Source organism: Protopterus annectens, chromosome 9.part0 (assembly GCF_019279795.1).
Source record: "Protopterus annectens isolate FY-2018-M chromosome 9.part0, PAN1.0, whole genome shotgun sequence".
NCBI lineage: Eukaryota > Metazoa > Chordata > Ceratodontiformes > Protopteridae > Protopterus > Protopterus annectens.
In genome coordinates this window covers 585,161,535-585,187,351 of record NC_056743.1, presented here as the reverse complement: position 1 = coordinate 585,187,351, position 25,817 = coordinate 585,161,535, and the positions used below count along the sequence as shown (strand labels likewise).

The window sequence follows — 25,817 nt, the reverse complement described above, 5'->3', positions numbered from 1 at the left end:
TACCTAAATAAGTTAGTCAAACTTCATGTTTATGCTGGAAAGTTTTTATGTGGGAATATATCACTAGAATGTATGTTACTCCATATAAAATCTTTGTTTAGTAAAATGACTTTTTCAGTTTGTTGGAGATTTAGTAAAGATGTTAAAGATAATTGGATACACATGTTTATGGTTAGTAAAAAATGAAACATATATTGGGAAGAGATGTTTGTGTCTTTCGGCTTTTCCCGGTTAGGGGTCGCCACAGCGGAACTCCGGTCCGCTAATGATTGGCAGTTGATTTTTACGTACCGGTTTGCCAGGCCTGATGCACAACCTTCAACGAAGGTACGCCCATTCACACGTCTCCACGCAGAAGACGCTGTAGCTGAGAATCGAACCGGACAGCATCTTACTGTGAGGCGACAGTGCTACCGCAGCACTACCACCGCGGGTTATATATTGGGAAGAAATGAGTATGTTTTTAAGGGGTTATGGTCTGCTAATTGTTCTTTAACTTAGATCAGTAATACTAATGAATGATCCACTTCCTGTATCAGTAAAACCAGAGGAACAAAATGTTTTGGGCTGTCTTGGCAGTTACTAGAAAAGTTTTTAGAAAAAACTGGAAATCAAACTCAGTCCCTTAAATTTAACAGCTTCTTCTTCTTCTGGCTTTTCCTGGTTAGGGGTCGCCACAGCGGATCACCTGTCCGCTCATGATTGGCAGTGGAGTTTTACGGTGTTGAGTTGCTAACCCGGCGCCCATCGTTCCACAGAAGGCACACACACTCATGCCTAGGGCCAATGTAGAGTGTCCAGTCCACCTACAGCATGTCTTTGGGATGTGGGAGGAAACCGGAGCACCCGGTGGAAACCCATGCGACCACATGGAGGACATGCAGACTCCGCACAGAAGGCACCCCTGCCAAGGATCAAACTGGAGAACCTCTTGCTGTGAGGTGGCAGCGTTAACCGTTGCACCACTGCGGCCGCCCTAGTTCCTTAAATTTAACAGCAGTATGTGTAAAGCTGGAAAAGTGATCAGAATAAGATCTGTAAATCATACTAAGATTTTAGTGGTTGGGATAACCTTGAAATGTTACAAATGAAATGCCAAGATTCTTAATGTGTTCATTGTGTAAGATTGCCTTGATTATTCAGTGTATTCCTATAATTGTATAACAATATGTGATGTTGAATTTCTTCATTTCTGTGTATATATTGTAAATATGTTAAATTTAAAATTTTCTTTAAAAAAAAAAAAAAAACTGTCCCAGGACAACCATCGGATATCTCTGTTGTAATTAATGACATTCAGTTTCTATCACGCAGACACACTTGAAATCTTTCACATTTATCCATTTTACCAGTCTGTGTTATACTCCTTTTGACCAAAAGTAGCACCATCAACCTGTCAGAATAACCATCAGGAAAAGATTCTTCATAACAAATATTGCACATTTCAGAACAAACTCAAGTCTACTACAGCCTTTCAGTCATCTGACTTTGAGGTAATATTGTATGACTGACTTACCATCAAAAAATCAATCAAACTGAAAACATCCATCCATTTCAGCGGTCTACAGACAGGGCAAACAAAACTTTTCTTCTCATTTATTTAGGGCAACAAAACTAAACACCAAATTATCTAATTTCTATTTCTTTGAGTAAATCCAGTTAACGTTCTATCATCCTTATAATTTTCAGAAAATGTATCTTTTTTCAAAAAATAAAGTTTCAAGCTTTGCTTGATTGTTGTTATATCATAGCATGTAAATAATACACTTCTAAAAAAAATATAACCTTAAACTGAAAACATTATGAAAGGCACTGCGGTTACAAATTTTAATAAAAAGTAATTAATATTACTGCATGCTTTTGTGTTGGCTCACAGCTAAATATAGTAAAATTTAATGCACATGGCTTCATAAATCTTTCTTTTAATAAACTATGATAAAAACATGTTACAACAGTAAAAAGTGTATAAATGTGATTAACTTAGGGTAGGCAAATCCACATAAATAGCTGCAGATTAACTTAGTGGAACATCAAAAATAGATTCTGACTGTATGTTTGCATTATCACAGTAAAAATGCAGAAAAACAAAGTATATGACTTCTGTTAGCTGGTATTATGGGTAATATTCTAATCCCAAAAGGAAGAGAGAAAAACAAGTATTTCTAATCTTTCATTTTAGATGGTAACATTGTCATGCTTTAAGATTATATCATCATGAGCTGCACAGAAAAAAAGGATCGTTGCAGGGTTAATATGAATGTTCGATCAATACATTGTTATACATAATGTAAAACAATATTATGAGGTTGCAGTTTTCAAAGATAGCTGGGTACCTGTACTAGCCTCTACTAGAAATATTTTTTTTAAGTCCTAGCTGTATCAAACAAACTTTTATGGTCCAGTAGGCATAGGTTTCATTTCTATCGTAGCTCAGGTTTTCCGTTCGGTGCATGTTTTGCTAAAGTAGTTCATTACCTAGCCTATACATCTTTAAAGACGAATATTCATTCTTTTTATTCACTCACCACTTGGAAGTACAACAAAAATCTTTCCTTTTGATTCAGGTTTCCTTAACTAGCTGTAGTCATTATTTCAAACCATCATGCAGAAGAGAGAAAAACAACAGTATGTTTAGCTTTCATTTTGACATTTAACAGTATCATGCCTTTAAATGTTTTAGCATCATCATTTGCACACATAAAGGATTTACTCTGTTGTAAGGATAATATGAATTTTCACTAATACCATTGTCCTATGCAGTATGTAAATTTGTAATGAGCGTACAGGTTTTCAAGAACAATTTCATTCCTGTACTTGCATCTGTAGGAAAATATTTTTAAGTCCCTGATATATCCAGCAATGATTTAGTACTTGAGAGTCTTGCAGTGCAAGGAATGCGGTGATTACACTGTGATATCCAGAAAAAGACAAATCAGTTAAGCACTTCTGTAGCGAGAGACGTAATCTTAACCAATGTTAAGCATCCCTGATTCACTTGTTAAGACAGGATATTGGGCTGGACAGTTATATCTGCCAGTACTGAGCAGCAAACAATAGTGGCAGAGTAAAATGTTTGTTACTGCCTGCTGTCTGTGCCAGTAATGTGTCCCTGAATTTGTTTAATGTAAGAAAGTGTGTTACTGCCTTTCTTTCTGACCGTGTTCGCCCAGAGCTGTATGTCTTTGAAAGCTGCAATGAATTATGATCGGGCCTCTGATTATAACCCTTTATTGTGTGTTGTTGACATTGATGCCAAGATTCATCTTGTGAGCAAAGCTCTCGAGCTAAAGGTCTTTGCATCCATGTCTCGAACACATAATATACAGGTTATGATCATTAACTTATTTATCATCCTCTGTGTTAAGCACCTTTGTAAATATCAGGTCTCACACAGCACTAGGCACTGAGTACTGCCAGTGCTTGCTAAGGGGGTAAAACACTTTGCTGTTTTTTTTCTTTTTGTAACCAGTAGTACATGGAGCAGATAAAGCTCTATGCACTGTAAAGAATTATGGTAAAGTTTTTGATTGTAACCCTCCATTATATGTTCTTGACATGGATGCAAAGATTCACCTGTCCAGCTTTGTTCATGAGATGGATTTCTTGGCATCCATGTCTCAAATGCATAATAATGCTGTTAGGATCAGAAATCCAGTCAGAATCCTGTAAGTTATTCATTTGCAGTCCATTAGCCATAGGGCACATCTTACATCAGGTTTGGAGTTCAAATGTTATACAAAATAGTCGTCTAGGCCATATATTCTTTCATTCTAGCTAGAGGGAAACACACTTTCTTTACATTTTAATCTTTTCAGGCAGAATTAGTCATTCTTTTAAACAATCATGCACTAGTGGTGGACAGTAAAACAATCTAAATGGTCTCCGTTTTCTGTTCAAATCTTCTTGTTCCTGGTGTCCATCTTCCACTTTGATGGAACTCTCATCATCCCAGGTGTTAGAAGAATCAGTGTAATCCATGGAAGTGTCATCATAAGACATATACACTGGACATTCTTTTATTTTAGACATTGTTTCCCATGTATCGGCAGATGTTAACATACCATCAACTGAGTAAGCCTTCAATGTAGCAGGAAAATTAACACGCATTTCCGTCTGATTTTTACAGCCATAAATGGCTTGCACAAACTGTGTTCATTACTGATATGTTCCTCTGTTTATTGACACTCAACACACACTGGTTGACAGCATACCTCTCAACTGTACAGATTTTCACAGAATGTTCAAATATTGTCTCATATTTTTGGTCCGTTTCTCATAAAAATGTGCTTTTCTGGCAAACCATTGACAATTCATTGAAGGTTGAAGTCAGAAAATGGTAGAGATTTGAGTGTTAGACTTCATACCCATTCGAAAATTCACGCTAATGCAAAACCTGTTATTCTACCAACTTTCTAATTTATAGGAGCAATATTTAAAGGGTATCCCTATTTTTGGGCCTTTGTTCCCCCATTCTTTATGGCTTTGTCCACATTTCTTGCTCTAAGAGGTTGAGAGGTGTGGTTGACAGTCCACTGAGAACTGCCTTCAGGTTGTCATCATTGCCACACAACTTGCTTCTTTTTATAAGTAGACAGAATGAATTAGAGTAATACGGCTTTCTATATTTTGTGTCAGTTTTAGCTAGTGATAATTATATTATTTTGTCAATACACAGTGAATTATTTGTAAAACTTGCCCACTTTGCCAACTGTGTTTTCACATAGTCCTGTAAGTCATACCTTCCTGTACTAACACTGCTGTCAATATCTTATCCTCCCCAAACGTTATCTGTAGAGCTGATTGCTGTTCCATATATTTCACATGTTCAACCATTTCATTTACCTTGTCATGAATCGAGCCAGCATGCTGTATAATTTGTGTTATGGCGACGTGTTTATGATGCAGAAAAACAGCATTTTCAACTCCATTGACCTCCAGTCACTTCACTTAACCAGCCAGGAAGTCTCTGAAATGCAGTACAGCATGCTGAATCTCTTTGAGCAACCTCATCACTTGTGTCACATTAAAATGAATTAAATTCATATCAGCTTCACACCCTTTTGACATTGATCTAGGCCACCATTCATCATTCGTCTCTTCTTAAAACTCTGAGCATCTACACTACTTTCCATACCTTCCATCAGCACTTGCTAGATGACCCTTTTACAGACTGCTGTCTCAAATTCTGCCTCAAAGAGCACTGTTTTAGTCTAAAAATAAGCTTTTATTTATACAGCGTACACAGAGCAACCCAGGGAGACAGTCAACTTTTTGAAACACTGTCAGACTTCTCAGGTGCACCCTGATTTTGCTTTGTATTGCCAAGTATGGTAATGGGATAAGAGCTAGAACTGGCTGCAGTCTTTAAGAATTATGGTGGTTGGTTATTTGCAGGTACAGACACAGATTGTAACTTTTTAAATTACTTGTGGTCTAAGCTTGCAGGGATTATAAGAACAATAATATGTAATGCAACTGAAATGTTGTGGAATGATGCTAGCATTAGAAATTTTAGAAATTAGCTTTTGGACAATCATGCAAGTATTTAAGCCCCCCATAAATGCCCCCTTTTTCAGTTTACAAGTAATAACTTGCACACACATATATATTGGTGAGCTGATTTTAAGTATCCGGTTCTGTTTTACCCAGGTAACAGCAGAATGCACCAGGATATAATTCCTGAAAGTGGGTGAGAAACTTTTACTGCTTGAAGAATCTCTCTCTCTGTTTGCTGCCATCTGATGAGCACCTCACACAACTCAAATTTATTTTTCATTGAATCAAGAAAAATATTTTGTTTTCACTTATACTTTATCATTGTGCAGTGGCAATGCGTTTGTGTAATCGTACTGTTTGAGCTATATCTGCATGCTTGCTTTTCAGTGATATACCTAGCATATTTGACATCTGGAGCAGAATTTTTTTTTAACCAGCCCCTGCCCTGTTGAGATATTTTCTAAGATATCCTCCTCTATGATTGTTTTTAATAATCATGAAATTAATCAAAATAATGGCCAGCTGGAAGCAGTGATCAAATCCCAAAAAGACCCAGTCATCTTACAGAAAGGCTTGTTCCAGGCAAATAACTAGTGCTAGAATTATGGACTAAAGCTAAATGCCAAACATGGATTATCGTCTCCTTTGGAAAGTTAAGTACGACATTGCTAATGCAACTGTAAGAGCTGACCCAGTAGTTTGTGATTTAGTAACTTTTGTGGACAGTTGACCCCAAATTCTATTAGGAACAGATAAAGACTGAAAAAAACTTAAGGACATTCTGCAAAATCAAGAATAGTTCTAACTTTGTTTTTACAAATACAGTACCCAGAGAAAGAGAGAGCAAAGATTTCAGCATATTTCATGTGAATGCACACTAGTTACATAAAGGCAGACTATAAACTAAGCAAACAATATGAGAGTAACTTGCAGGCCAAACATATTAAGCAATTATATGGACATTCTGTAAAACTGGGGACTGTTTCAAAAAGTGTTTCATACAGTATTGCAGTTTATTTCATATAAACTCACACTAGCCTTTAATGTTCAAATTTAAACTAAGCACAAGTTGTTTCATCAACACAGCTAGTTGCCCCTTCCAAGAAAAAAAGCATGAATATTCCAGTTTATTTTGCACAAGTGTGCACTAGCCAGCCTTTAATACCTCTCTTTAAGCCGAGCAAATGAAGAGGATAACCTCTCATAGATTAACTAGCCACCCCCCCCCACCCAAACATTTCTGTTTATTTCACACAAATGCACACTTGCCAACCTTTAAAATATGAAAAGTCAAAGTTACTGCCAATCCCTCCCCAAAAAAAGCATAAATATTGAGATTTGTTCACACAAACACAACTTAAGGGTGGAATTTAAACCGACTAATTGAAAAGGACAATTTACATTCATTCACAGCACAGCTGGTCAACCTCCCAAAAAAAGGATAAAAATATTCCAGTTTGTTAATACAAATATTCATTTGCCAGCTTTAATGGCAGAATTTAAGCTGAGCAAATGAAACGGCAAGTTAATTTAACCCGCAACCCAGCTAACTACCCCTCACCCCACCAAAACAAAAAGAGGGCAGAAAAGTACAATGAAAAAAAAAAATGCTTACCTTCAGACTGGTAGCCCACAATGTCCTGGCTGATTCACCTATTTATTTTATTTTTTTATTTAACATTTGTTTACTGGGAACGTCTGACCGGGACATTTTCACCGGAGGCCTGGGGGGAAACACTGTAGTTGCATATTTTTGAAATGTCAGGTAGATTGGAATATTTATGAGGGATTTTTTCCGTGTGAGGGGCAGCTAGCGGTATTGATGAAATAACTTGTGCTCAGTTTAAATTCAAGCATTACAGCTAGTATGCATTTGTATGAAATAAATTGGAATACTGTATGAAACCCATTTGAAGTGGTCCCCAATCACTTGCTGTGATTAATTCAGTTCACTGGGTTCAAAAAACTTTCCACTGCAAAACTCTGTACTGCATTGTATTACTGCACAACTAGAAGGCTGCTGTTAATTAAAAAAAAACATATTTCTGTCCGGACTTGTTTGTAGTTCCTTCCAAGTTTCCTCCAATCCTCTACCATATTTTCACGCATGGATACACTGACGCACACAAGGGCCGGATCATGGTCAAATGGACCCTCCACACACAGAGCACCCCCCCCCCCCACAGCCATTCAGTGTCCCATTACTTAGCTCTTTCTCCCCAGTTACCATAAACACTCTTCAAACCTGTGTGTGTATGCTGTTTTATTTGTTACTTCTACTATGATTGCAGATGTTTGGATTTAATTTGCAACTTGTATTTCAAATTTTATAGCACAAACACTAATAGACATTTGCTAAGCAAAGCAATACAGTTGTTGCTGTTTGTCTTTTCCCGGTTAGGGGTCACCACAGCAGAACTCCGGTCTACTAATGATTGGCAGTTGTTTTTTATGGTGTTGAGTTGCCAGCCCGATGCCCAACTTTCAACGAAGGCACACCCATTCAACGCATGTCTTTCAAATGCCCACTCGACCGCGGGGAGGACATGCAGACTCCACACAGAAGGCACTCCCAACCCAAGCTGAGAATCGAACGGGAGAACCTCTTGCTGTGAGGCAACAATGCAAAACAATACAGTGTCACAGTAAAAACAGACTTGGCATTAACAGTAAATTTCACTCTCCCTGAAACTCACATTCATTGAAATGGCATTGAAACCCACATTCAAAGAAAATGCATCTAGCCAGTAGCAGATAAAGTTTACCTTTGGGCTGTTTTCAAACCATAGGCCCCTTGTACACATTTTCAGGACCATACACGCATGTGTTCTTTGATTCACCTTCCTGATTTTATTAAATTATATTCCTTGTATAATACAGCACCACTTGTTAGTGTGTGTTGTAAATTTGTAGTTTTGAACATTTTTCTAGTAAGGAATGAAACAAAACGTATGACCCAATAATTACAAAACTGTCCATTTCAGAACATTTCAGCCATAAAAGGCCACTCAAACTTCTTTCATTACAGTCCACCAATACCAGTCAATATACATGATCACTGCAGAAGTAAAAGTCATCTGAATAATTCCACATTAAACAGATCTGTAACTAATGAAAAGGTTGCTGCTAGCAAAGAACTTTATATTTCAATGTTTCATCTACAAATTCAGTGCCCGATGCCCATCAATTATAAATTGCCTATGTTAAATTTAAAAAAAAAAGGAAAGCTGGTAATATTGCAATAGGGAATGGATGGCAAACTCACAGCAGGTTCATAGTTGCTATGCATCTTATCCAAAGGAAGATGCACTCAGGACTGCAGCACCCCCACCACCATCCCCCTTAAAGTACAACACAGTACCAGCAATCTTTCTACATACTGTGGGAGTACATCAGTAAGCAAGTATGCTACCTCTTATGCTATGACCATTTGCTAAACAAAACAAATGCACATCAAAAATGCAGTTGGCATGATCAGCATTAAACCTCTCTTCCCTTGAAGCTCACAATTTAGTGAGCATGCACCAAAATTCACTTTTTACTAGTTTAGTAGTTTGTGTAGAGGATTCAGGATTTTGTTTCCTATAATCAAGGTACAGGGTTTGAGTCTGAGGAAATTTACTAACCTGCATAGCTCTCAACTGTCCATATTTTTGCCTCACATTTTTGGTCTGTCCGTCATAAAATCTGAGGTTTTCTTGTAAATCACTGAGGATTGAAGTTTCTGAATAATGGCGTACATTTGAGTTTCAGACTTCATATTGTTCAGAAAATGCATGCTAAGACAAATCCTGTTATTCAACAACTTTCTAAGTCTATAAGAACAATACTTAAAATCTGTCCCATTATTTTAGGTTTTGTCCAGATTTGAGAGAGATCCTAACACACACACACACACACACACACACACACACACACAATGCCTTGTATTTAAATTCTGCGTGGAACACTGAAAAGGAGTATGCAACAGGGCACGCACACACAGACAGAGGGTATTCTTAAAGAAGAATGCCCTTAAAGGATCTGGCTTTGGTTCTTATTTAAGCTTTTCACTTTTAAAATGTGAGAAGCTTTGAAAAAGCAAGGCTGTACCTCCTTCCTGTTTGCAGCCAGGGCGGATCGCCCCCTCCGACCCTGCATTAGTACCATACCTCTCAACTGTACAGATTTTTGCAGAATGTCCAAATATTTGCCTCATATTTTTTGTCTGTTTTATATAAAATTGTGTTTTTTCTGGCAAATTAGTGGCAAATCATTCAAAACTGTAGTTAGAAAATGATGACAGACACTTGAGTTTCAGATTTCCTACCCTTCAGAAAATTCATGCCAATGCAAAACTTGTTATTTTATCAACTTTCTAAGTTTGTAAGAGCAATATTTAAAAATTGTCCCAATTTTTGAGCCTTTGTCCCATTTTTATTTATGGCTTTGTCCAGATTTCTTGTTCTAAGAGGTTGAGAGGTATGATTAGTACTCCTCTGTTGCTTTTACCTGTACAGTTTTTTTTTAATTAGGTTAGAAATCTTGCTGTTTATAGCACCCCTTAACTAAGTTATATGTGGAATGGCTGCAGCTGACCACAAAAAACAAAACCTGAGAAAATCTGATTATCTTGTCAACAAAAATCTGTAAATACTAGAAGAAAAAATTCTAAATAGTAAAGTTTTGTACAGGACCTTGAATCCCTCCACATCTTATCTGAATTGTTTAGTTGTTTTTGTGTGTTTAATGGGAAGTCCCAAGTGGCCATATTCCATTTTCAGCAGAGGCCGTTAGAGAAAAGCTCCTTACAGTATAACAGCACTTTTTGATATGCAAAGACAAACATGGTGGATATAACCCAAAAGCTTTCAGACTAAAAATCAGCAGTGAGTCAAATATAGAATAATTCTGACTAGAAAAATATGGTTCGACTATAAAAGGTCAAGTCACAACATGCTGAGAAACAAAATCGCCAAACATAAATGTCTGAAAAATTACAATGTCAAAACAAAATCAAACACTTAGTAATTTTTGAATTAGGGACTTCTGCCCCATGTTGGGGGCAAACCCCACCCTCACTCCCCTGCTCTTATACACACTCTTTAGATGCTCAAACAGATTAAGGGAGAAATCCCCCCCCCAAAAAAAAATAGGAATGACTGCTGGTGCATGAATAGAAGTCTGTTCACAGCTGGCATACACTTAGAAAACACACTGGTACAGTTATTGGCATTTTTGATGAACTGTAGATGTACTGAAAAGTACAAATGCATTAGTGTTAAAAATTAAGAATGGTTCTAATCATGAATAAACATTATAAATTTTATTTACATATTTTCAAAGTTGTAAGGGTGACGAACAAACTGAAGAAGGAAAAAAGTGCTACTGAAGTTAGTAGCAATTATAGGAGAGGTATGATACTCTGGAAACAAAGAGGTTCTCCATTTCGATCCTCAGCTGGGATGCCTTCTGTGGTGAGTCTGCATGTCCTTCTGTGGTCACGTGGGTCTCCTGTGGGTGCTCCGGTTTCCTCCCACATCCCAAAGATGTATAGGTGTATGTATATATAATAGGTGGATTGGACACTCTAAATTGGCCGTAGGCATGAGTGCTTGTGTGTGTGCCTTCTGCGGAAGGTTGAGCACCGGGCTGGCAACGCGACACCATAAAACTCCACTGCCAGTCATGAGTGGACAGGTGATCCGCTATGGTAACCCCTAACCGGGAAAAGCCAAAAGAAGAAGAATGATACTCTGGAAGCTGTAGATTTGATGTAGAGCAAGAGTGTTGAATGGCGAATATCTTCCACAGAAAAGTGGAGGAGTTTGAAATGCATGTGTGTGTGTGTGTGTGTGTGTGTGTGTGTGTGTGTGTGTGTGTATATATATATATATATATATATATATATATATATATATATATATATATATATATATATATATGGGTCCCCTTCAGATAGTCAAACTTTTAAAAGCTCGACTTTCATATGGTCGAGACCAAATGATCGAGCTTTTAAAAGTTCGAACAGTGTGAATGGGGATCTCCATAGAGCATGGAATGGGAAGATTTCCCTTTACCGCAATGTAGTGCGATCTCGGAGTTGGTATATTTAAATAGCGGGGTGGGGGGTGGGGGGGTGCAGGGGGTCTTGTTTAGTTTTTTTTTTTTGTTTTGTTTTTCACATTTTCGAATATTCAAATGTTCGAACATATGGTCTTGTCCATATGAAAGTCGAACATTTGGATGTTCAATTATGTGAAGTAAGGGCATATATATATATATATATATATATATATATATATATACACACACACACACACATATATATATATATATATATATATATATATATATACACACACACACACACACACACACACACAGGTGTGTATATATATATATATATATATATTTATATATATGTATATATATATATATATATATATATATATATATATATGTAGTGGGGGGTGTTGCTTTCCCATTCCAGCAGTAAAATGTAAACTCCACAAAGGGAATGCAATAATTGGAAAGCTGGAAAGCCTCTAATTCCGCAGAACATCAAAACATCAAAGTCAGTGAAACATTCAATCTGATGTTGTTAATTTTCGTTCATTCCTTACTGATGGGTTATTGGTTCCGTCCACGGAACCAAGCTGGCCTCATACCAAGCTCGCGTCAGCCAAAAGCTCTCGAGCCAAGATTATACCCAGAATGCTCTGCTCCCTATTACCTTAGATCTCATTGGCTGCACAGCAGTGTCAAGCCACTCTCTCTCAGTGAACAATTTTTTTTTTTTTTGAAAGTTTCTATATTGTTAGTGTTTAAAAAATTTTGAATCACTTACTATCTCTATACTCCTACCCTTTTGTAACTTTAAGACTCTCCCTATAGTTTTTCTTCCCTATTATTACCTATTTTTCTTACCTTTGAGGTAATTCTTCATTGCCATCGTTGGTAATCCTCCTCCTCTTTCTCATTACCCTTCTGGGTAGTTTTTCTTAACTCCTTGGTACTGTCGTTCTTCTCCATATCATTATGTCGGACAAGAAAAGTAGTGTTGGTTTCAAACAATGTACGGAATGCGGCCGTAAGTTACCGCTTTCTGATGGCCATGGTTTGTGTCTATTGCTTGAATGTCTCCCACCTTTCAGTGGATCTCCCATGTAGGATTTGTAGAAAAGTTTTGACCAGGGCTCTCAATGAAAGAATGAACAAGTTAATCCTGAAAGGTCTCCTTAAAACTCCTTTCTTTGAGGCTAACTCTGGGTCGGAGGGCTTCACCATCTCCTGCTAAACCTTGTAAGAGGTGTTCTTTTTCTTCCTCTGGAGATCAAAAAGGAGTCGACTCACAAAAAGGTGAAGTTTTCGAGCCTGGCGCTGCCATATGTGGCCCTTTTGGCCCCAGCCTCTGCAACTCCCCAGTTGATTCTTGCTCCAGCTATGTCCTCCTTATTGCCACTGGCACCGGAGTTCCCAGCACAGACATTTCCGGCTCTTGACAGTTTAATTGCAGATTTTATTGGCACTGTCTCTGCAGGTACAGTCTCCTTCGGCCCCGAGTTTGACGATACTCTCCTCTATGGTGCAGACACCTTCGGCACCGACATGCTCTTCAGTGCAGTCTTTTTCAGCACCGTCATTACCAGTGCAGACACCTTCCTCGACGGCATTGTACCCATCTGTGCAGACATTTGCCACACCGCCCTTTACGGTGCAGACACCTTCGACATCTATGGTGCTGCCTTCGTCTGCACAGATAACCTCAACACCATTTTCCTCAATGCAGACACCCTCGATTCGGGGCTCTGCACCACACGAACTGGCAAGGACTAAGTATTCTCCTTCCTTGGATCCATTTGTTGGAAACCAATATAGCCCATTTCTAGAAAGGCCAGAATCGCCTTCAGGTTTCTCTGAGGTTAACCAGGAGCCTCTCAGAACAAGATGTGTTGCAGCTTGTCAACCAGTTGCTTGTGGCCAGGGTTCGCTCTCAACCGTCTAAAGCTATGTTCCCCTGTTCCAGGTGACCGTATTTTTCCACAGACTCCAACGTACACTCCTCCTTCGACTTCCACGGAAGCATCGAAGCCCCTTCCTCCAACAGCAGCTCCCCTTCCTCTGACTCCAAAAGTGGACCTCACTTTGGAGCCAGAGTCGTCCTTGTGGTCCACTGTGCACTGGGCATCGTGCTCTTCTCAGTTTAGTGGCTGTGACGTGGGGGAGGGCATTCTTGGTTCCACTCCAATTTTTTTCTACGGCACCTTCCAGGAATCCTCCTTCCCTCACGCTCCACAGCCCTCTTGAGACTCCTGGTCTGGGGGTCGGCTCGTCGGAGTGGGGTGTGACCCTGGTTCCGAGGTTGTCGTGCTTGGTTTCAGGCTCCCATCCTTGTTCGGACTGTCCGGCCTTCCAGGCCATGGAGAGGGTGCTTGCCTCCACTGGCAAACCCTCCATGTTGGAGCCCCCCCCCCATGCCACATCTGTCACAAGCCACAACCACCAGACACCGGGCACAAGGACCTCAGGTTTCTCCCCCTCAGGAGACCCCCTCTTTGCAGTCTTCCCCAGAGCTCCCCACTGAGGAAGTCCATTGCAAGGTTTCCTGCAAAAGGAAGCACATGGTCTCCACTAAAGAGTCTTTGACTGAAGATATGGACTTTGATGATGGGGAAGGGTCCCCATGGTCACATTCTGATGAGGTGTCCTTTGGTGACATCCTCGAGATCCTAAGACAGAGGGGTGACTGGAAGTCCTCCAACCATTCCTCAGAGGAATCCGTATTCCTGCAGGCCTTTCGTGCCTGGCCCCTTACCTCCTGGGCTACCCTGCCGGCCGATGAGCTTGTCCAGCTCATCGTCCAGCATGCATGGAAGGATCCTGACACCCTGGAAGCTATACCGCGGAGGCCTGACAAGATCTTATCTCCCCCAGCTGAGCATCCCCGTTGCTCAAAAGGTCATCCAGTAGATGCCATGGTGGTGGTGGCGGCAACCAAAAAAGATTTGGCAGAAGAGAGCCAGATTGTCCATCCACCCAACAAGGAGTCCCGGGCGATAGACAGACTCGGGAAGCATATGTTTCCTTCATCGACCTTCGCCATAAGGTCCTTGAGCTTCTTGGCACACTTTACAAGAATCCAGAGGGATCTTATCAACCAACTCTCTGAAACCTTGGCAGGAGCTGTTTCTGATGAGGTCCGTGAAAACGTAGCTTCTCAGATAGCGACCCCAGAATCCATATCCAGTTCTTCCATGCGCCTTATTTCACACGCAATGGAAGGAGCAGCTAGAGCGGCAGGTGCAGGTATAGTCACGAGACAACATGCCTGGATGCGACTTTGCGGATTCCTTTAAGGCTTCCTTTCTGAATGCCCCCATCGAGGCCGCTTCATTGTTTGGCCCTAAGGTTGAAGATACACTACCAAGGTGCGAACAAGATGGCAAAACCCTGCCATTGGCGTCTGACACTCCACTCAACGATTCTACTCAAGAAATCAGAGGAGCGGGAAGATGTGGCACAGAAAATCACAGGGCTCTTTCTGTGATGCACCTGCCGAGTTCTCCCCTAGAGGCAGAGGGGGAAACTCCAATGGGAAGTCACCCCTTTCGGGGCAGGGGAGGTCCGCAAAACTGGACAACCCTACCAGTGCTCCTGAAGCGTTACCCAACTGCTCACCTCTGGAAGAGGTCGGGATTGTTTTTCATTGTACCCCACTGCCTGGTGAACACCGATTCTTGGGTACAATGGATAATATCCAGAGGCTATCGCATCCCCTTTCATCTCTGTCCCACCTCATCCAGAGAGATTTACCAGACATTCCACCGGTCAAAGGGAAGCAGCAGCACACAAAATCCGAAAGCTGCTACAAAAAGAGAGTCATCCAAACGGTCCCCCCAGACCAGATAAGATCCGTTTTTTACTCAAGGTTCTTTTTAGTGCCAAAAAAGACAGGGGACTGGAGACCAATTCTGGATCTTAGCACACTGAACAAATTTGTAAAAACAGAGAAATTCCGGATGGTCACAATTCAGTCTATCCTTCCTCTTCTGGAAGACGATGATTTGAAGTGGTCTGTAGATCTTCAAGATGTGTATTACCACGTAAAAATGGACAAGCACTCAAGAAGATACCTCCACTTCCGCATAGGAGCCAGTCACTACCAATTTCGAGCACTGCCCTTCGGTCTCTCTACAGCCCCCAGAGTGTTCACTAAATGCATGGCAGTAGTCATTACCCACCTGCGACTTCAAGGATTCCAGGCATTTCCATACCTAGATGACTGGCTCCTCACCGCCTCCACCAAGCATCTACTGGAAGAAGCCCTAGACTGCACTCTTCTCACAGCACAATGCCTGGGAATCACTATAAACTGGGAGAAGTCCAACACAACCCCAACACAATCTTTAGAATTCATTGGGGTTCTGTTGGACACAAGGACTTTGTACAGCATCGCTTCCGGGTCACAGACTTCAGAGAATAAGACAACAGATTCAGCCGCTACCCTGTCACCACAAATCATCTGCTCTGTCCATACTCCAACTCTTGGGGTCAGTGGCAGCCTCGATCACCATTGTTCCTCTGGTCAGATTCCATATGAGACTTCTCCATTGGTTACTTCTTACTCAGTGGTACCCTCTACAACATCCTTTGTCTTTTCAGATAAGTGTAGCTCAGAGATACAAGCAAGATTTGCTCTGATAGACATCTCAAAATCCCTAACAATGGTCTCGCTCCTTCAGCCCCCATCAGCTGAAAGCCACAGTGACCACGAACGCCTCCCTGATGGGGTGAGGGTGGGGCTATGTCAGGGAAACTCAGTCCAAGGCACCTGGTCAGAGACAGAGGCCCATTTGCATATCAGTGTCCTGGAACTGAGGGCGGTGCTATTAGCGTTGCAAGCATTCCAATCCATCCTTCCGTCAGGGACTATAGTGATCCAGTCAGACAACATGTCAGTGGTCTGGTACATCACCAAGCAAGGGAGCACCAGATCTTATCCGTTATGCTGAGAGGCCTTGAGAATATGGCAATGGGCGATACCTTCCAACTGCTTTCTAACTGCAACGCACATTCCCAGGAGCTCAAATTTGATTGCGGACAAATTGAGCAGGTGCATTCTACAACCTCACGAGTGGTCCCTCAACCCTCTGATAACAACAAAATATTTCAACTGCTGGGGCCAGCCTTGCTGCGACCTATTCGCCTCCCCAAACAACTACAAGTGCAGCAACTACTTTTCCCTGATCCCCCCTTGGGGACAGTCACCAAGAGACGTTCTAGTCCACGCTTGGCCCTCTGGTCTGCTTTATGCTTATCCTTCTCTTCCCCTCATCTGTCAATTTCTGAAGAAAGTACGGCAGTTAAAGAGCAAAGTGATCCTCATTGCTCCATATTGGCCTAGACTAGTTTGGTTCCTTCCTCTGGCCTCACCTGCTAGATCGACCATGGATCCTCAATCCATCCCCAACGTTGATCTCCCATCTGCAGGGTCTGACTCACCCCAATTTAACAAGCCTGAAGCTGACAGCTTGGTTTCTCCACTTCCTATGATTGCCAGGCAGGATAACCTCTCTTCCCCAGTGCGCAATATTCTTATCGCATCTCATAAATCATCCACCAGGCTAATCTATCTCAGCAAATGGAAAAGGCTTTCATTATGGGCAGCGAATAAACAGTTGGACCCCTTGTCAGCCCCAGTTTCGGTGGTTTTAGATTACTTATCACACCTTTTTCAAGCTGGGGTGTCAGCCTCTACTATTTGTGTTCATTTAGCTGCCCTTTCTAATTTCCACATTGGTTTTCAGGATTCTTCATTCATGTCACATAGACTCTGTAAGACTTTCTTGAAGGGTGTTTTTCACCTGAAACCTCCCTTTAGAGAACCAGCACAACCTTATGATTTAGCCTTGGTTCTACAAGTCCTAACAGCTCCCACTTTTGAACTTGCATCTTCATGTGATTTAAAGTACCGCTCTTGGAAAACTTTGTTTCTGGTTGTAATCACATCGGCCAGATGCTTGTCAGAACTTTAAGCCTTATGCATAAAACGTCCCTACCTTATTTTCCATAAGGATAGAGTATCACTGAGAACTAATTCTTCATTTTTACCAGAAGTGGTGTCAGAGCAGTCTATTAGTCAGCCTATTGACCTCCCAGTATTTTTTCCTAATCATTGTAACAAGGGAGAGTATTGCCTGCATTACCTGGATGTTCACAGGCAAATACGATTTTATCTGGACAGAACAAAATCTACTCATAAATCAGACCAACTATTTCTGACCTTTTCTGGAACAAGTCTAGGTCATCCGGTCTCAAAAGTTACATTGGCGTTATGGTTGAGAAATTGCATTACGTTTGTGTACAACAAAAACATCACCACCTTGCCTCACAGAGTGAAAGCACATTCTACAAGGTCTATGGCAACTTCAGCAGCTTTCCATGCTAGGGCTTCCCTCAATAATATTTGTTCAGCTGCAACTTGGACCAAACCCCATACTTTTATCCTTCATTACAAATTGGATTTGGCATCCAGAGGTAGAGCTTCTTTTGGTTCCATGGTGCTTAGGAATGTCCTTCCATGAGGGCCACCCAGGGATACAGGCAGCTGGGGACTCTGTCTCATCAGTAAGGAATGAACGAAGATTAACATCATCAGATGAAGAAGTTATGTCTTACCATAATGTTCCATCTTTGTTCATTCATTACTCCCCACCCTCCGTCCCCCTCCGGAGGTTCCTGGTTGATCTCATATACTCCTCTTTTTGTGTAGGTCTGTTATGACCAGAGGTAGCCTCTACTTTTGTCTATCAACTTGCAAACTCAATCTGAGGTAACAGGGAGCAGAGCAGTCTGGGCAGGATCTTTGCTCAAGAGTTTTTGGCTGACGCAAGCTTGGTATGAGGCCGGGCCGGTTCCGAGGATGGAACCAATAACCCATCAGTAATGAATGAACGAAGATCAACACCACAGATGGAACGTTATGGTAAGACATAACTTCTTTTTATGCAACACTGATTGCCTAGTGATTCTGCCCTGTGCAGTGTATCTACTGCCAACAAGAAACCATCCTTTGCAATGTGTTAGTTTAAACCTCTAATACATTCTATCAGTGGCGGTCTTGAATGATTGCATGTTCATTAAATTAATATAGGTTTGTTTCATTATCCATGCCATTCAAAGTAAATCCAGCTCAGTATCTTACACAGTTGGAATGCTCATCTTGGTGTTAACATTGTCTTAGAGAATGAGCAACCTATACATTGCCACCCTGATTGGAGAATGAAAATTCTCCAGCAGGGTGTTAATGTTCAGGTAATGTCTGCTGAAAAATGAGTCTCCTGCTTCACGGTGGCATATTAAGCTGTCGTGAAGCTCGAACATTTGAAGGGCAAACGGACAACATTTTTTACGCTTGCTAAGCAGCACTTTGCTGTATCGTGACCAAAACATTAAAAAGTAAATTAAAAAATAGAAAAAAGTGTGTGTTTGTGAATGCATGTGTGTTTGTTTTTGTCTGAATGTTTGTGTGCATGAAAGTGAAATAGAGAGTGAGCAAGATCATACACTGACTGCAACAAGCAATCCATTAGCACATTTCCATGAAAAGGTATGAAACTCTTAATGTCTGGCATTTTGACCGAGTTTCATCATTTGTGTTTTTATAAGTAAGCAGCAGTATTATCAAAATCAGGGAGAGTAAATGGAAAGAAGGAAAGGAAGCGGATGTGGGATGGGAAGCAAGAGCTGCATTGCCTTGTAGTCTGTTTTGTTTTATTTTTAATAATATCTAACGTTGAAATAGGTTGTAATTGGTGTGTGGTAAGCGCACATGCGTATATGTTTGTGTTACTATACACAAGTGTGTGAGCATGTTTATCTGTATTTCTGAATGTGTTTCTGTTTATATGTTTGTATGTCTGTCTGTCTTGTGCTTCTGAATGTGTGTTTATGTAGACATTAAATATTTGCCACTTTTATTTTGGATGTAAAATACTTTCTGAAATGACAAGTATGTTACAGCAAGTTTGAAACATTAGAGGAAATATTTTACACAGATATTAAATAAATGTATACAGTAATTAAATTAAATTGTTTTGATTTTTTTTTTTAACAGATAGCCCATTCTCTAAATGCAGTAATGCCCTCCAGGGTGTGTGTTATTGTGTAAATAATGCCCAAACAGAAGGTGTAGTGGCCGCCTGTGGTTCCGGGCATCAGAACACCCCTGGGACTGTGTTATTTACATAGTAAAGCATACCTTGTCGCACATTATTGCTTGCTTGCAGTATTCATGGCATACTTTAACCAGTAAAGACTCTAATTTTTATTTCTTCTGTTGCAGTAAGCTTAAAGTTCTAGTTTTTCTGAACCCCGGCAGCAGGGCTCTTTAATAACTTTACACAAATGAGTTTCTTGGACAGAGTTAAATCTCAGAAAGATTATTTTAGTTTGGTGCGAAAAGATTACAGTTGTGATATTTAATGGATATAGTTTCTAACTTGGACAGCTTTCTGTATATCATCTCACATTCTTTATTTGCAGTTTTTGTGCCTCACTTAGTCTTTATCTTGCTGCGGTGGTGGTGCTGTGGTAGCGTTGTCACCTCATAGCAAGACGTCCCATTCGATTCTCAGCTAGAGCGTCTTCTGTGTGGAGGCATATGTGAATGAGGTGTGCCTTCATTGAAGATTGTGTGTCAGGGCTGGTAACCCGGTAAGTAAAAATCCACTACCAATCATTAGCGGACCGGAGTTCCGCTGTGGCGACCCCTAACCGGGAAAAGCCGAAAGACACAAACAAACTTAGTCTTTATCTTCGATTTTCTTTTTTCCATAAGGTACTTGGAGACTGTTGCACCTTGTGTCCAAGAAGTGGAGGTATGGGCCTGACTATTTGCTTATAAAGTGGAGGACAGAATCCCCGGGATTCAGTAAAGCCTACACTAAGTGTACACGAAATGTATTCAGTAAAATTCTTATCACATTTTATTGTGTTTTCTAGTCACTCAGAAAGATTACGCTGAGTGTATATGTAGTCTACACTTTGTGGTAACCTTTATGAATCACTGTCAATATTTAAAGCAGCAAAAATATCAGTAGGAAAACTAAAATTAGCAGGAAGAAGGTGTGTGTTAGGTCTGTGTTGTCTGTTCCTCAGAACAGTGTACACTTGGTGTAGGCTTTATTGAATCCAGCCCAATGAGTTTTTAAGGTCAAAAGTAACCGTAGGAGGCTAATTTGAGACTTTTACACTCATCCACTAGTACAGAAAAGTAAATGCTTTTTTTCCAGCTTTACAAATCAACTTTATTGATTTAGGCATTTAGTTTCAGCTTGATGCAGACGTAGTGAAGGCTTGCAAGCTTTTGCCTATCGCAGTACTGTTTGACCATTTTATTGCTCAATATGTTATTGGGTTAAATAAATGTGACTGACTCAGTACTGGTTGTTCTTAGCTCCAGTTGTAAAAGCAGAAGCTATCCAGCTTGAAAACCTTGCAGAGCCCATAATCCAAGCTGAAGAAGTGTCTTCCTCTAAGTCAAAGAAGAAGAAAAAGGATGATTCGTGCAGCAGGACTGCAGGTATTTTTGTCTCGTATGTTTTTTATTTTGTTTTTCCTGATTTTGTTTGGATTCTCTTTCTTGGTGTTTCTGTTCTTGATCTTTCAGAATAATGCATTGGTTTCATATGTTAATTGCTGGAAGGGTAACCATTTGAAATGTCGGGACCTGCTAGAGCGAGTCCTGAAATGCGTAGGCTGAATGGCTGAAAGATAGGCTTACATATACCAAGTCCAATATACCATTTCTCAAAATATTCCCTTTTCTCCAAGTTATGGCGATCTCAAAGTTGGTGTATGTGGAGGGGGCAGGGGCCTTGAACCCCCCCCCCCCCTGCAAAAAGAAGTTTAAAGGAGATGAACGATTTTTGAAATTCACTCTTCTGCTGTGTTTCAGTCTTTTTTTTTTTTTGGCTTGTTGGCACTTGGCATTTCAAATGCTGACATTTCAATAGGGAGCCTGCTGGAAGAGATGCTGCAATTACTTTTAATTTGCTTACTTTTTTTGTGTTATGCAGTCCCCCAGTTCCTAGCTGACTGCTAAGCTCTAGCTCTTGAACTAGCCCATCTGAACTATAAAGCCATTAACTAAGAACTTGGGTAGAATAATTTGTATCAGACTGTAAAATTTGTAGAGAAATAAAACATTGCTTCCCAGTCATGGTATGGAGTTAAATGACCATAATAGTACTGTTTCAGCTGTCTGTACAGTTGTAGGCACCGTACAGAAATATGGAAAAACAGCACCTTGATTTTGCAAAATCTGAAAAGGATATTAGAAACCATGGATCATTTTATTCTCCTGGCAGGACTTGTGTAGTTTTGTAAAGGTCCCATAGCCTGGGTTCACAACTGCATTTCTGCTAGGACATTCTGTGATGTTCTTCATGATTCACTGTTGCAGTCCTGACTTGTGCGATTTCCTGCTGTGAAAGCCCTTGGTCGGCCTGACTACCAGAGAAAATTGTGTCCTCCTCCTAAGGCTGTTGGACTCCCTGACTGATGTTAGTACACTTGGGTATATAGGGAGTCAGCCTATGACATGAAGTCAGTATTTTCTTGCCATTGGGGCCTGAAGCAGTGTTTCAGTTCTTTGGTTGGTCCGCACCAGAGAGAAGGTGTCAGAAAGATAAGTACCCCGTTGGGGAATTCCTTTCTTTTGCTTTAAACTCATGTCAGATTAAGTAAATTATTGTCTCCACTGTGGTAAGAAAATCCCACACAGAGACTTCCACTCGCTTTGTGTCACCTTCTTAGGCCTGGAATATGATGTCCGTAGTTGCTGCTTTTGTGCATGTGCTTCAGTTCTAGAATAATCAGACATAAGTCCGAGATTTTAGCTAGATTCCTTAGTCTTGAATCTTGTCATCAGCATTCAGTGGCATCTGCCAGTTGTCCGGAGGTTGAACACCCTAGGCGTAACAGGGAAAAAGAAGAGACCCAAGCTTAGGTCCACGGATGACAACCATTCTCCATCTGTTTCTCCATCTAGGCCTGTAACTGTTGAAGAAACCATAGCACCACCACTGCCTTACTCTCCTTTACTAACACTATCCTTCAGCATAAAAACAATGGCTATCTCTCCTCTGCTACTTTCCTAGACCTATCTAAAGCATTTGACATGGTCCCACACAAACAACTTATATCTGTCCTCAATAACCTATCCTTCTCACAATCGGTCACCAACTGGTTTCAGAGTTACCTGTCAGACCGCCAACAATCCGTTGTATGGCAGAATGACATATCTCCCCAACTACCTGTCTCCATAGGGGTTTCCCAAGGATCCATCCTTGGACCCCTACTCTTCTCTGTTTACACCAATAATCTAGCCTCTGCCACCAAACATGGCACACTCATACAATACGCAGATGACTCGACCATCATCTGCTCAGCCCAGTCCCTACCAAAACTGCAAAAAGTCACACAGGAAGCCTTTTCCTCTGTTGAAACATGGTTATCCGATGCCCGATTAATACTCAACCTAAACAAAACTAAACTACTCATCTTCCAACCCACCAAACATACTCAAAACAACTCTCACTTTAACATCACGGCAAAAGACAACACCACTATATACCCAACTGAACACACCAAATTGCTAGGAGTGGAAATAGACAATAAACTAAAATTTGACATTCACATATCCATGACTATAAAAAAAGGCCACAAAAAACTAGGAGCGTTATACAGAAATAAGCAATTTCTCACCAAAGCAGCAAAGATTTCAATAGCAAATTCCCACCTTATCTCCACCCTACTTTATGCCTCTCCAATATATACCAACCTAAGGCAATGTGATCTAAACAAGCTAGAGACCTGCTACAACAAAATCGTCAAATTAGCCACAGAGGCATCCTACCGTAGTCACCACTGTCTCTCACTTGCTGAACTGGGCTGGCTTGAACTCCCTCACCTCCTTCAGTGGTATCAACTCTCACTCGCCCACAAACTAGTAAACCATCCACTAAATGTCCCATCCCTCCAGAATCTACTCCAACCCTATCGCACCACCGGACCACTAAGATACAGCAGCAAAAATCACTTGCAGATCACTAAAGCCAATAACTCTGCTGGTGAAGCACTATTCTGTTACGCCATAGCCAAATTATGGAACTCACTCCCACCCGCAATTACCTCCATACCATCATGCACCCACTTCAAAACTTTACTAAAAGTGCAACTAAAAACATGCTGGTTATGCCCTTGCAACTCCCACCCCATCCAACCACTACCTTTCTTTCCAGTCCACTAACTACCTTGATTATAGCAAGCTCAGATGCTCATAAGCCAGTACTTATTATACAGCACGAACTTCTTCTTCTTGTAACATTTGTTAATGTCTGGTATGCACTTCACAGATAAAGATTCTAGTTGTCTACTGATGTACTATGTTCTTCATCTGTAAATATGTTGTAAGTAATTGCTATGTAAATTGTTAATCACTATGTAATCCAATGTAAATACTGTCTGTTTATTTTAACTGTGGAGCTTTTCTCCCCCGGGCCTCAGCTGAAAATGGACCTACGTCCAGTCAGACACTCCCAGTCAACAAATTTAAATAAATAAATAAAGAAGGTGATGCCCCTATGCAGACCCCTTCTGTGTCTGACGTGGTGCCTTGGGCATCTGTTGAGACCCATTTGGAGTCCAACATGCCGTTGGGTCCCTTTACTTCTGCACAGGCCCTTGTTTTAGCTTGTCGGTTGGGTCTGGGGTCGCTCAGCAGGCCACTGCTTCCGAAGAGTACTCTCTTCTTGGTGACACTCCTTTGTGGCTTTGGCCTACACTGGTTCATTTTCCTTCAAGAGAGACCGATGTCAGGATGTTGGACGTCCCTAGGGCCAAAGCGACTTCTAAGAGAAGTACTGTTGCAGGCCCTTCGCCTAGGCTGCCTTTCTCAGGGATACCAACAGGACTTAGACTAGCTGAAAACCTGACCTCCATAGTTAGGTCAAGACAAGTACCTAGGAATGCCTCCCCAGGTAAAAGGAAAAGGGACCCTATTTTGGAAGCTTTCCCAAATCCTTGGAATCTGATGAGGATTCAGACCTAGAATGGATCTGGTTCTGATGAAGGACCCTCCCTCACTTTTGATGATTCAGATTCTGAGGAGAACTTGGCCTCAGCCTCCCTCCAAGAGGATAATACCTTTGGAGAAACTGTCCATGCTACGAGGGAACATTTTCAGTGGGAAGCACAGGAATACCTTCAGTCAAAAAAGAGAATTAAGGAATTCCCGGATCTGCCTGAACACAAATCTCTTGCTATTTCACCCAAAGTAGGTGCTTCAACAAAGTATTAGTTTAAGGGTGTGCACACTTATGCAACCTGCATATTGTACTATTTTTATTTTTATATTTTTCCCCTAACAGATTTGTTTGTTTTTCATTTGAATTGTACAGGTTATAGGTCACATTAAACGTAGGACATGTTTTGAAATGATTTATTGTGGTCTCATTTTTTTAATATCACAAAAACCTCTGTAAGTCTTAATTTTTGGGGGGAAGCTAGTGTAAACTACATTGTAATATTAGCTGCGGGCATTAACATTGCTTAGATAAAAATTTAGCATCAATCAAATGTATAGTTCACTGAAGATAAATAATCATTTAGTTAATAGAAAGGAAGCATCAGTAGAGCTATTCCTTTTTAATGGCTTCTAGTAGTTATAGACTACATTACTGCGTCTCCAGATTATAGTGAAAATCCATAATGACTGGAAGTAGTAGACTTTAGTTGGATTCCTTTCCATCTAGTTTTCATTTCATTGGTTAAGATCTTTGCCCATTAGCTTTAGGATCCAGAATACAGTCCATATCTCTGATCACTGTTATTGTGGATTTAGCATGTTCTTCTTTCTATTCAGTGGCTTTCTGTAGGTACTGTCCTCCCACTTTCCATAAACATGCTAGTTGATTGGCTATTCAAAGCTCTCCATGACTCATTGAATTTACCACTGCATTTTTGACTTGGGTCAATGAATGAAAAGTCTTGAAACGACCAGCTTCCTTACACATTTAAGAAATGAGATTAAGCATAATTAAAAGCACTTTTTTAAATGCTAATATCCCGATCCCAACTAAACACGGAGTCAAGAACAGAAAGAGCCTCTAGAAATTTATGGAAAGTTCAGATAACTCATAAGATGTAAACTGCAGGTTTAATTTGCATTACAGAACCTTCTGAATGCCATCAATAATGAATCAGGACTGGACATTACTAAATGTCATACCTGCAAGAACTCAATAACTATATCCAAACTTCAGTGACATGTACCT

General features: G+C 40.6%; 1 protein-coding gene across 3 annotated transcripts in view; it reads left to right on the top strand.

Moving 5' to 3' along the window:
* The window catches only part of CCHR9.PART0H2orf42 (chromosome chr9.part0 C2orf42 homolog), a 420,265-nt gene that overhangs the window by 79,537 nt on the left and 314,911 nt on the right, over window positions 1-25,817 (top strand). For all 3 annotated transcript variants that reach the window (XM_044083125.1, XM_044083126.1, XM_044083127.1), the window contains exon 3: window positions 20,936-21,061. In XM_044083125.1, the coding sequence (XP_043939060.1) occupies window positions 20,936-21,061 (126 nt within the window). The remainder of the gene's footprint in view (window positions 1-20,935; window positions 21,062-25,817) is intronic.